Source organism: Chlamydotis macqueenii, chromosome 3 (genome assembly GCF_036417535.1).
Source record: "Chlamydotis macqueenii isolate bChlMac1 chromosome 3, bChlMac1.mat, whole genome shotgun sequence".
NCBI classification, from domain to species: Eukaryota; Metazoa; Chordata; class Aves; order Otidiformes; family Otididae; genus Chlamydotis; species Chlamydotis macqueenii.
Window position 1 is genome coordinate 53793286 of NC_141558.1, and position 13048 is coordinate 53806333.

General features: G+C 36.1%; 1 protein-coding gene across 3 annotated transcripts in view; it reads right to left on the reverse strand.

Annotated features, from left to right (window-relative positions):
* Positions 1 to 1981: 1981 nt before the first annotated feature.
* GOPC (golgi associated PDZ and coiled-coil motif containing) overlaps positions 1982 to 13048 on the reverse strand; it is a 29256-nt gene continuing 18189 nt past the window's right edge. For all 3 annotated transcript variants that reach the window (XM_086745178.1, XM_086745177.1, XM_086745176.1), the window contains 6 exons: positions 10103 to 10278; positions 9643 to 9808; positions 8329 to 8424; positions 7344 to 7508; positions 6476 to 6656; positions 1982 to 5954 (listed from right to left, as the gene is read on the reverse strand). In XM_086745178.1, coding sequence (XP_086601304.1) covers positions 5836 to 5954; positions 6476 to 6656; positions 7344 to 7508; positions 8329 to 8424; positions 9643 to 9808; positions 10103 to 10278 — 903 coding nt within the window. In that variant the 3' untranslated portion in view covers positions 1982 to 5835. The remainder of the gene's footprint in view (positions 5955 to 6475; positions 6657 to 7343; positions 7509 to 8328; positions 8425 to 9642; positions 9809 to 10102; positions 10279 to 13048) is intronic.

Genomic DNA, 13048 nt, shown 5'->3' on the forward strand with positions numbered 1-13048 from the left:
GTTCCAACAGGGAGTGAACTGGGCCATTCCATTTCCATTTCTTACCAGAAGGAAAACGTTCAGGGCAAGGACACTTCCAGCGGTGTAAGCCCAGTGGACTGGATACACAGCTACTCTGGTTCAGCAGTGTGGCTGCCAATGCTTTCATTCCACTGAAGAAATTGATAATAAACACTTGCGATAACAGCAAATAAAATATCAATAGATAAAAGTATTTTCATGTCATTCTGTTTTATTCCATTTTACAGAAGTAGTATTTGTGCAAATATCTAGACCATTAAAAGGAAAACTAAGATTTAATCAGCAGGACTCATGGAGATCTACAGACACATTCATTAAGTTTGAAGTCTTGCAATTCAACAGGAAAGTTACCAGATGTCTCCCAAGCACCCCTGACTTCCAGCACTACAGACAATAAAAACATGTCTGCAAATGCCTGTACTCCCACTTTGCTTGTTTTTACATTTTCAAAACCTCCCGTCTGAGACCCAGCCATTGAAAACCAGGCAGCAGAGAGCCCACGGCCCCGCAGCTGCTGCAGGGGATGCTGGGGAGAGGGCTCGGGCTGCAGTTCAGAGCTTTCGCATTTCAAAAAGGAAATTTGAAGAACTACAGAGTGCCAAAAATTTAATCAGGGAAATGTGATCATTGTCTCCAGCAGAAAGTTATAAAGAAAAAACAGCACCATTTTAACCCGTTTTCCTGGATTTTTTAGGGATTGATGCTCTTCTAACATACCTCTCATGGGGGGCTGGAAGAGCATCCTCCCTCAGAACCTTCAAAACACTGGCAGCTCCAACGCTTCCCCAGCTAGGAGAGACAAGTTTTGGCAGACTAAGCAGAAGGCTGACAAAGAAACACCAAATAATTTTGACAGCTGATTTGAGATAAACACTTGCAAAGTGTGTGGAAAATTTACCCAAGTGACTTCATTTTTCCCTTAAAAAAGGGAAAACGCTTGAAAAATACTGGTTGGCCGTATCCAGCCATATGGCCTGTAAGCCCTGTTTGCATCTCACACAGCTCAGGCGTGGGCACCAGGAGCAAGTACCAGTACCTCAGTGGCTGGGGTACATCAGGCAAACACAGAGAAGGCAAGGCTACTCTGAAGCATAAGCAGCAACAACTTTCTTGTTGAGAAAAGAAAAAAACAAACAAATATTTTTCTTTTAAAGCCAGCATGTTCGCTACTTCTCAACTCCTGGGTTCCCCTCCAACTGCAAAACTTCTGCAGTTTCTGAAGAACTGGAAACCATGCCGTATTGGAAAAGACACGCTCTGGACAAAAGGTAAGCTTGAAATATTTTAGGTATTTTTTTCTTCATGTCATTGAGCTGTTTTAATCAGCAAAACCAGACTCCTTACACTTACCCTCAGGACGCCTTTCTCTTCTGTCACATGTGGATCTCCGGAAAAAAACGCAGAGGAGTATTCAGTGACCACGGTCACTGGGAGCAGCCTCTGAAGTCCTTCAGTCAGGCACTGGGACACACAGAAATGCTGAATGATCTTCCTTGACCCCAGCTGACAATTTTTTTTTCCTCTTTCCATCTTCATTCATAGCTGCCTCTAACCTTCTGCTTGTTTTATGACAGCTCAGCCCAATATAAAAGTTTTCTCTCCTTTCCATCTTCCTCCCACCTGTTGAAGCCACCCTTATCTAAACCCTCCTAAAAATTTTATACAGCTAAAAAATAAATACTTGCAGTTCTAGCCCTCACCAATTACACATCTTTTCTTCAAATGCAACTCAGCCTTGTCTACTCAGACAGTTACTACCCTCAGTCTTCTACCCTCTACTTTCTCAATAAATCCTCAAGTATGACCACAATTATACTACTGCCACCGTTACCATACTGTTACCTTTCATTTGAGCTCTCCGCTCATCCAGACAAACTTGATGCTTCAGGGCAAGACGACCACTCAAGTATAGGTGAGAGATATTTTTTTTTAAATATAATTTAAAAGACAAACCAGACACTTCATCTGAACAAAAATACTTTAATATCAGGACTAGAAATTATGTCTTAAAGAGAAGTGTTTTGCAATTTCAGTGGAAAAAATCAGAATATACCTATTATTCCTAAGGCATGGAAAACAAAGAAACAAAAAAGACAGAAAAAAGAAAAATGGCAGTTTCCACAGTTTTACCCAAATGACTTAACCCTTTGACAGATTTGGGTCTTTGTAGCTCTTCTTAGCAAAAGGCTTCAGAATATTTACAGTATTTTTATACAGCCAGACACAGCAAATATTTCATTTTTTTTTCTTTTATTGGAAAACATTCAGCAGAAAATGCATCTCAAATAAGTTTGAGACAGATCCTATAACTGTCTTTTTAAAAATGTACTTGGCTATTAACCATTGCTGGCCAAGACCGGATTAACATCAAACTTCATATTATGTAGTTCTGGTTTTCCTCATATTAGCTTTTTGGCCCGGTATGGACTACCTGCTTAGCAGAAAAAGATCACACACAGGGTTAGGTGTCTGGATTTTAGATATATATTAAAAGACAAAAGAAAATTAAATACCAGTCTGAATTAGGTGGAAAAACCACTGCACTGCAGAAGAGTATATTTATTTACAGGCTAATAAAAATATATTATATTCAGCTTAACTAGACGTATACATTTGTTGCAAAATGTTCTATCTGCTACAGAAACGAGATTAATCCATGATGTAATAATATTTGGACAGATACAACAAGTACCTGAATTTTTTCTGATACAACTGTTGATTCACACAGACTGAGACGGATACAAACCTCTTCACTGCCAAGAGTACACTTTTACAAAGGAAATACTACATACAGCCTTTGATCAGAGTTAAATTTATTGCCATAAAGCACTTTCCTTAACTTACATGCTCTTAATTAACATTGGTCCCAGACGCCAACAAACACTGTCCACCTTTAGCTTAAAATACAATTGTCTCACTGAAGATTTTTTTTAATAGGCAAGGAATTACCTACTCAAAAAATCGCAACATTCTCTTTAGAATATTATTTTATGTTAAGTAAAAATATATATACACACACAAGTAAACCGTTTTACACTTTAAAAAAATAAAAATGAAGTCTGAATACTGACTTGCCTCAGAAATTCTTCCAAGTCTAATTCATTCAACCTCTGGGAATCAGCAGGACTGAGTCTTCCAGTTACCGACAAAGGGAAGAAGACACATTTGTCTACTGAACCTGGAAATCCCAACTTGCAAAATTTTTCTCAGTTTAAATATTAATCTCTAAGCATCTCAGTATGACTACAATAAACCAGTATGTTAAATCAGCTGGTAGGAAGTATGGAGTACATGGAGACAGACTGTAGTGTCTGAGCAAAATCCTCCCATTCAGGGTTTTCTAAACAAAGAATATAAAAACTGTAGGGAAGGAAATCTGGTGATAATTTACTGCTACTCGATTTGTCTGTTCTAGCATTTTCCTCCGCAATTGCTCCTTCTGTTGATCTCATACATAGGTTAAAAATAGACAAGGTAAGAGCAGAGAAAAGGGCCCAGCACATTCCAGAAGATGAAGACAAGAGCACAGCATCATAAGAAAGTGGTGGACAAAGAATGTTAGGAAAATAACTCTAGAAACATTCTCCCACTTCAGGCTAAAACTGATCAAAAGCATTAAGTGGAAAACAAGGTGTGCCAACAAGTAAAGAAGAATGAATAAATTAAAAATTTCAGCTTTCCCTCAAATAAAGGGAAACTGTACAGGCAAATTTAATGCCTTTTTAAAAGTTACTAGACTAGTTGGACAAGCCTCATTTCTTACAATTGCATTCAGCAGTGATTTTCAATGACAAAATCATCACTACTTGGCTTTGAAATATCCTCTCTGACAGAGAGAATGTTGAGTGTCCAGGCCACAGACAGTTTCAAAGTGCACTCTGTTTGAGTAACTGTGGGAAAAACACAAATCTGGATGCAAAAGTTATGGATTTATCTGCTAACACACAGCCAACGTGTCCTCAAGTTTCTGAAGCTTCAGAAAAATAAACATGCCTGGGGACCTGTTTCTTCTTCACACAGCTTTATTTTTAAATACTAGTTTCTGTTTGGTGAAAACTGTACAGCTTTGACTATTTTAAAAACCTTCAACAGTATGCTGCATGACAAGGACTATTATAAAAAAATGAATCAAATAATGTTATTCCACTGCGTAAGTGGAACTCGCACGCACGCACACACACACAAAACGTTCATGTAAATAGCGAAGTTAAGGGATTTATAAATAGCAAAATCTTTGAATAAAGTATACACATTTTTAGGCTTTTTCTATAAACATATATATATAGTGCTCCTAGGAGAGACAAGTAACTGTGTTCTACATCACAATTTAGAAAATAAGATTAGTTGATGTTACTCTAAAGGCCTTTGAGGTGTATTCTTATGTATGTACATCCTACACAGTAACACTTGCAAAGATGTCTTTTCACTTTAGTTCCTCTCTCAATGTACAAAATCTTATCTTTTCACATTACAGTTCAACAGTCTGCAGAGCAGCGAACAGGAAAGCTGGCATTGCATGCTGAAATAATAAATCTGATTACAATGTAGAGCTTGCATGTGGAGAGTGCTACACTTCACCAAAAGATCTACAAACAGAGTACAAAAAACTGGCCAAGAAACCATCCTCAGCATTCCCATTTGCAGCCATGCCATGGGCCTTTAGATGTACACCAGTTAAACGCTATTTTAAGATATACTGCTCTTACAAAAGGAGTAACATCTTGTTTCAATAGTAAGACAATTATAGGTTAATAAGACCACCATAACATAACACAGATAGGGCCAGACACCGTATGATTCTGAGCACCTCCTGTAAAGTACTGTGCACTCAACTTTCACTTCTTTAAAGATTATTTTAATGTGAAATGAATATGTTCAATATGCATCAAAAGCACTCAGCATTTCATAAGGTCAACCTAATGATGACCAACTCAAACCACTCCACATTAGCAATACCCATATCCACTCAAGAACGAACGCTAAATGGATGATGCTCAGAAAAAAATACCAAAGGGCCCACATAATTGTGAGTATTTTTAAAACTAATTTTGCTTTTAAAACCCCACTATACTCTGTTTAAATACTTTTGAAGCAAATTTCATATGGAACAATTGACAGTGACTTCATTAAAACAATAATGCCAAAGATCTAACTCACAAAATGATCATGGGCTAAAGGATCATGATTAGAAAGTACTCCACTGTCCCATTTGGGTTTTGATGGTCTTTGCTCGAATGAAAGCTCTGTCTTTTACTATTCTGAGAAAAAAAAAAGTTTTATTTTAAGAGTTACGGTTCAAAAATCCTAAGTAAAAAAAAATTCATGGATGAAATGGTACAATTCCCCGCCTCATCCTTCTTGAGTTAAAGCTTGTTTCACACCAAACTGAACATCAGTTGCCCCTTTAAAACATCAAAGGGTCAAAATGAAGCTGGCCACATCTTATTCTCCTTCCTTGGGGACATCAATGTTGAATGTACTGAGGTTATACTAAAAGTAGAATGTACTGAGGTTATAAATTTTAGAAATTCCATGCTTTGGTGCTTATTATTAAAAGAAAATTCATTTCACATGCCATGTGTTAGATAACTAACTGTGTGTCACGCAAAAGACAGTTTTCCACATTTAGAATTGCTCACTATGAAGCCCTGAGGTAACCGCCTTTTTTCCAGGCAACAGTAATACAGTTCCCTTTGACATTTAATCATCCTTTTACAGCCTACACTAGTATACGCAACTCGGAGCAGTCAATATTGATTATCAATTGTTCCCAAAGATGGGATCTGTCCAGTTGATTTTTTTGTTTGTTTGTTTTTAGGATAAGGACTCAGAAGAACGGGTTAATTTGGGTGCAGTGTCTTCTAACGAAGCTTCAACCGAATTGCCCAGGTCTCCATTTTCATGTCCATCAATACTTGGTTTCTTATCAAACACTGCAAGTTAAAAATAAATTTTATTTAAGGAAGAGAAGCAATCTTGGGAAGGACAGATCAGTGAGCCTTATTTCAGAAACCAGAAAGTGTGCTGAAATGACTACTAACATATGAACTAATAGGCTTTTAGCATAACACAGTATGACAGAAAAACAGGAACTGTTTCTATACCTTTCTGATCTAAAAAATTATTTGAAAACATCACAACAAAGTGTTAAACGGAATTAACTACTCCTAGACCATAATCAGGAAAACGTAAGAATCAGTTTGAATTTCAACCTTTGGGTAAAGGCAATCACAAAAAACCCCCCACAAATTAATTCAATTAATTCAGTTTTATCTAAGTAAACCAGGCCAGCGAGTCAGGGACTAATCAAAACAGCTGACAGTCTACTAGTAGCTTAATTGAATTAACAGTAGATTAATTTAACAATGAATATTAAAACAGCATTTTCCAGAAATTGATTTGCATATTGAGACTTCAGAATTAAACTGCAAGTAACACATTTTAGAAAGTTTACCTTGTGAGGGTTTGACATCCACATGTGTATCTTTCCTATTAGAACTTGAATTTGCACCTTCTTCCAATTCATCAAGATATAAACGATAGCGGTGTCCACTCTCATCCTCATATTCCACATTTTCATCATCCGAATCAACTTCTGGAGCAACATACACTACTTCAAATTCAATCTCGCCTCTCTAAAATGCAACCAAAATGACAAATTTACTTCATACTGCAGAGCTACGTAATAGGACTACAGAGATGAGCTAGGTTACCAAAACAAATACATTTTACTGTTGTAAACACAATCAGAGTTGTGTTGCATATTTTGGATATGTACCTGAATTAAGTTTTTACTGATTAAAGTAGTACAGCTCTATAGCTAAGATTTACCAAAAGTTAACCTGAATTTTGTAGTTACATGCCAGTACCTTTAGAACAGTGACTTCTAATGAGTAAGTTTTCCTGATACATTAAGTGCACCTGCTAACCGTATGAAAATGGGAAACAAAGCAGGAAGAAGATTCTAGACCACAAGGCATATGAGAAACATTGTTTGGCTGGAGTTGTCCAGTCATAAAAAACCAAAACATATATCAGTAAATAATTATTTTTGCGGGGCAATGTAATGAGCTGATTTCCAGCAGCCTTACTGAAAAATAATTAGCCAACACATGGGTTTAACTGAACGATTACTGATCTGGTATTTTTCTCCTTAAATGGCAAGACATAAGAGAATTAAGTGTAAGGTGACACAGCTTCAGGAATCACTGTAGCTTAGCATAACACTGTACTTAACAGAAAACATTAAAATTCAAGGTAATTCAATAGGCAGAACATAGGAAGCACCTAAATGTGCCTATGCATGACAGGTGAAAACTGACCTGTTGGGAAAGAATAGTTACAGCTTCTTTATGTTTGGCATCTCTTAGATTAACTCCATTTACTGCCAGAATAGCATCACCAACATGCAATCCTCCACATCGATCAGCAGGTTGTCCAGGATGGATTTCAGAGATCAGTATTGGAACACCATGCTCTTTTCCGCCCTATTTAAAAAAAAAAAAAAAAAAAAAAAAAAAGAAAGTAGGTTTTAATTAACTGAGATGGCCATTAGCATAAAATCAACATTCTGGTAGTTGCACTTAGAGTGCTTATTTCAACTTGTATTACAGAAAATTAGAAAGCATGGTTCAGACAAAAAGAATGCTTTAGAATAACACATGAAATGCTTCCCTTAACTCTTCTCCCCATAAAAGAATGTACAAATTTCACATATATATTTCACATATATACTCAAAGAGTCAAAGGAGACAATTCTGAATAATAGTAAAAGTATAAAATCATATACAAGCTGATGAGACAACATCAAAACCTCATTTAAAAAAGCATCTCATGCACCATATTGACTTGCAAGAAACAATATTCACATTTATAACAAAAATAGAATACTTGAAAATTTCAAAATTTGGTGTAAAAAGCAAATACAGATTTTGTTAGGTGTGAAATACCAATACTGATAACTTTAAAAAAGTTACAATCACAACAGCTAAGCTTTGTAAGTTAGTTCTCAGATTGTTTCTGCTCTCCTACAGACTTACCACACCTGAAATTTACCACTGGCTAATCTGCTAAAGTGTCTACACCCTAAACATAATTTGAAATAGTAAGTTTTACATAAATTAGCAGTTACCTATTTCCTAATCTATCAAAATGAGCTGTAATAATCTTCAAGTTCTATGACCATAGCTATGGATTTTTTTTCATATGTTCTAACAACACATTCACTGATCCATATATTTTACAGAAGTACAAATACAAATGCAAATTGTTTCTTCTGTGTCATGGAAAACAAATGCAAGTACTTACCGTGATTGAAATTCCTAGTCCTTCATGGTCTTCTTTAACTAGCAAAACTTTTCTGATTGGACCAACACCTTGACTCTTCTTTAAGGCATCAGGATCCTAGTTTGATAAAAAACAAACAAACAAAAGTTTAAATATGTGAACAAAAAGGTAATGCATTTGTGCGTTTTGTTTTTTAACGGGCAGTCTACCAGCAACAGAATTTTCGATTAGGTCCAGCCAGGACAAAACTTACAGTGCCGCTTTACAGACAGGGTACGAAATTAGAGATTTCTCACTATGCCCTCCTGGTAAGAGTAATTATTTCAATAATTTCAGTGCTGAGTGATGCACAACACAGAACATAACTTCAAAAGAAGTCAGCCAGCCGCATATTAAAAACAAAAAGTGACTACACGAAGGAATGCTGATCACTGCTGAGAACTTGTATGACGTAAACTGCAATTTAAAAATAATCAAGCAATAGAAGACGATGTAATACAGTCCCAAGGAAGAGGTTGCTTGCTCAAGTTTATTTTTATTATAACAAACCCAAACCATACCAAAAGCCATTCAACTCAAAACTAAAAGAGAGACTAAATAAATAAAAGTACTTATTTTGCTTTTCTTAAGCCACTGTTGCCATTACGCATACCCTTAAAATCACACATACACATACTTGTCCACCAATATTTTATAAGCAATCAGCAACATAAGCAGTAACATCTATCTGACCAACTAAGGTATTTAGAAAAGAACAAAGTAAAGCAATTTCCTGAAAATGTTTGGTTCATCACTGGGGTGATGAACAGGTCATGTGCCAAGTGGGCGAGCTCTACCAAGGCTGACCACAGTTAAATGTTCAAGGTTTTATTTTAAAAAGTACCTTTTGGGGGAAAAATAATAAATAAATCAATTATTTTGCAGAGTGTCAATTTCTCTGGCCTTTAAATTTTTTTTTTAAAATGAATTTCAGTTTAATCTAATCCTAAAAATGTTGTTATTCTTGTTTCTTCTAAATAAGTTAGCTCCTAGGTAACAAAATTACGCTGTTAAATTCATAGTTACACAAGCACATAGCAGAGGCTCAGTTTTCAAAAGGACTGAGTGCTCCTAGGTAAGTCAAAGGAATTGCATCGTCTTCCATGATCATTTATGGGGGTATGCTATTCAGCATGGAACTGTCCTTCAGCATATAAAAGAATGATACATATAGCAGTGACAGTTGAAAGAACACAACATTGCAGTGAAAATAACCACAAAAATTAAGAAATAACTCGTATCAATTTTCTACAAATGCTGGAAATTATGGAGGAATGGCTCATCTTTTCAACTTACATGTCCTGGTGGTGCTTGCATTGGTCGTTTGAGATCATTCCGACCTCGACAAGCTCTAATAACGGTTTTGTGACGGTGAAGGTGTATTTCTGCTTCAAGCTGATTCCACAGCTTGTCATGAGCAGGTCCCTTCATATCTCGGCCCAGTAACTGAATCTGCTGGACCCTAAATAATGACAAAGAGTAAAACAACATGCTATATTACAACTGAAAAATCCATGCATTGTACAGCTCTACAGCTCATACGCTTCACCTGGCTACAGCACACAGTCACACAAGCAACTAGTGCGAGTGCAGTAACTGTGGGGATTTTTTTTGTTTCTTCCTTTTATTCAATTAACTGCAAATGTGAGACACTTTGTACTTAGTCCTAACTTCAGACCTGCCTCTGGGGATGCAAATGAAGAAAACAACAATAAAAAACATCTCACGTTAAGGGACATGGATTGCCTTTACATACCTTCCAGCTAGTTCCTTATCTAAATACTTGGCTGCCAATCTTGCTCCATAGACCTCTGCCTGAAGCACAGCTATGTGTCTACGAAGAGCTTCATTTTCCTTCCTCAGCAACTTCACCTCAGCTTCCAGCTGAGCTTCTTTCACTTTTTCTTTCTTGTTAGCTTCAAGTTCTCTCTCCTTTAAAAAAAAAAAAGTTTAAAAGCTTTTATCAAAGTTAATAATGAAAGAGCACTTACTGTTTCTGCACACACAATGTGAAATAACTCTCCTGTGTACAGGACATGCATGCAGGCAAAAATGAAAGCAGGACTCTGGCTCTGCAGCTAGTGGTTTGCATACTGCCCTCTGGGGACAGGAGGCCTTGCATTCAACTTTGTGAAATTCAATTCCTGAAATTATTTTTACCTAGCTTACAACTCCTTAGCACAAAACACACAAACTGGTTCAAAGTCCAAGGACTGAAATTAGCAACCGTGCTTCTCCCTATCACACATAGGTGGTGAAATTTAAGTAGCCTGAATATTGTCTTTTTTCCTGTGTTCAAATAGAAGATTCATACAATGATAGAGAAGACTATTTTAAAAACAAAGATCACTAAACATTTCAATTTGATAATATTCTTTAACTATTTTAATACAATTTTTAATATGACCAGATGTCAAGGAAATGTTTTGTAAGCATGTCCAGCCAGGGATATTTCCAAATCAGACTCTGAAGACCATAAAAATAAAGACAGATTCTATACATGAAGATGCCTACCCTGATAAAACAAGTTAGTGCAAAATAGCTTTGTTAAAAAAAACCAAATCACATAAAAACCACACTAAGAAATGTATCTTCCCTCTTTTTTTTCATCCCCCCCCCCCCCCCCCCCCATGAAAAAGGAACTATGGAGGTAAAAATTACTTCCACAGTGGTCTATCTCAAATGTACAGAAAACGCACAGTCATTATCTTTTATAATACTGAGAGTACTACAGTCAAAGGAGTTAGTATGCTCAAGATTGCTATTCTACAAAATCTAGTTAAAGAAGAACACATTTGATTACTTGCATATTTTAGTTTTTATATCCCTTTTACAAAATCAGGAAAAAAAAAAAAACAACAAACGCAAACCAAGCAAATAGTAGACACACAATATCTATTCCTGTTCCCTTTTAAAAAATGTCTGTCAACTGAAACAGCAATAAAAACTAAGTTCACCATAACACATTTTTGAAAACATTTAGAATACCTTAAAAGTGTTCTGTGTACTTATACCAGTTACATTATTAAACAAATAAAACAAAGAGGTGCTACTAAAGAAGCAATAGGATAGAAACAAAATTTTACAGAACTGGCAAGACAAATTTGTCATCAAATTGTGAATATGCTTATTCACGATTCCAAATCCAGATATAGAACCACAAATATGGCTGATATTACCGTATTTGAGAAATTAAGCAAGGCTGGTCCTTCCAAAGAGAGGTATTTTAACAACAGATATACATAAGCATTTATAGCTATTTGCCAGAAAGACAACTCTGAATTTCATGGACTCCACTCATCTCCCTCATCTCTTAAGTATTTGTGTCAGGTTACACGAACGGAGTATGTCACACACATACACATATTGGCCAAGAACTGGCTAGCTCAGGAGGAATGGCATGAAGATTGCTTGAAATCACTGGTATGTCACCTCCTGCAATTCCTGTACTGATCCAGTTTGAGATCAGGTTTGACTCCATAGGCACATTGTGGAGAAGAAAACTTGTCACAAAACTTGTCACAGAAAGCCACTTCTAGTCTCTGGCCTTTGGCTTGCGGGCTGTATTATGAGATAACTCTTCAACAAATTTCTTTCTGACCTGCAGGATCACTCCTAAATCAAGAATTTTGACTAATCTGCATTTGAAGAATAGAAGTTTCTAAAATTATACCAATTCTCTCTCTTATTATGATGGTCTTGGGCTATTTTAATTGGTATCTACTGCCAGTCGCCAAAGGGCAGTTACAAGAATTCAAGAGTGCCAACACACTGCATTGCCTCTGCCACACACTTCAGCAGCAAGAAGGGTCACAGATCAGACATAACACTGGTTTCACAGTAGCCGAGAGTCCATACACAGGTACAGTGTTCCTCTAACACTTATGTTATTGCAAATACTGCTCTCAATATGCCCACTGACTTTCAGAACTGATTTTATCTGACAAAATATAAAAAGATGAAGACTAGAATTTAAGACAGATACATGAAGGTACGTTATGCACACTCAAACCTCCATTTTCTTCCTCACTGGATATTTTTATGCTTTATTTACTGAATAAAAAGTCATAAACTAAGAAGTCACAGTATCTTTGCCAACAATTTGATAGAATGTACCAGTCTTGTTTTCTATTAAGAAAAAAAGCTTTAGAGATGTATGACTTCCTTGATGTATCTGAAATATAACGTGGGAGAAGAATTCCAGCCTCCCCCAGAAAAGCGAATTGCTGAAGTGATACAACATATTTGATCATACTAGCAAATTTCATATAACACACTTTACTGTATTTATACGAAGTAGATAGCTTAAAAACTCTCATCAAGAGTGAAATTCTCCATTGATTTTCTCTGAATTTGGCTTGCCATTTAAATTAAACAAAAAACTTTTAGTTATGCAGTTTTAAATGCTATACTTAAAACACAGGAACAATGTAATTGCATAGAATCGTTTTCTTCTTTTTTTCTCTATTATTGTGACTATTGTTCTGTGACTGAGGTGGAAAACTACACCCAGAAGCTATTGTTTTCTGGACGTTTCCAACTGATCACCATGTGAATACCAAAAAAAAAAAAAAATAAAAAAAATCACAGGTTTGCAATACACTGTCTCTGAAGATGTACTGGAAGAACGTCTTGTTTTAAACAACTGTCAACAGATGTGATAAAAGTCTCAAAAATTTTTTTAAAAATTGGGTCGTTATAG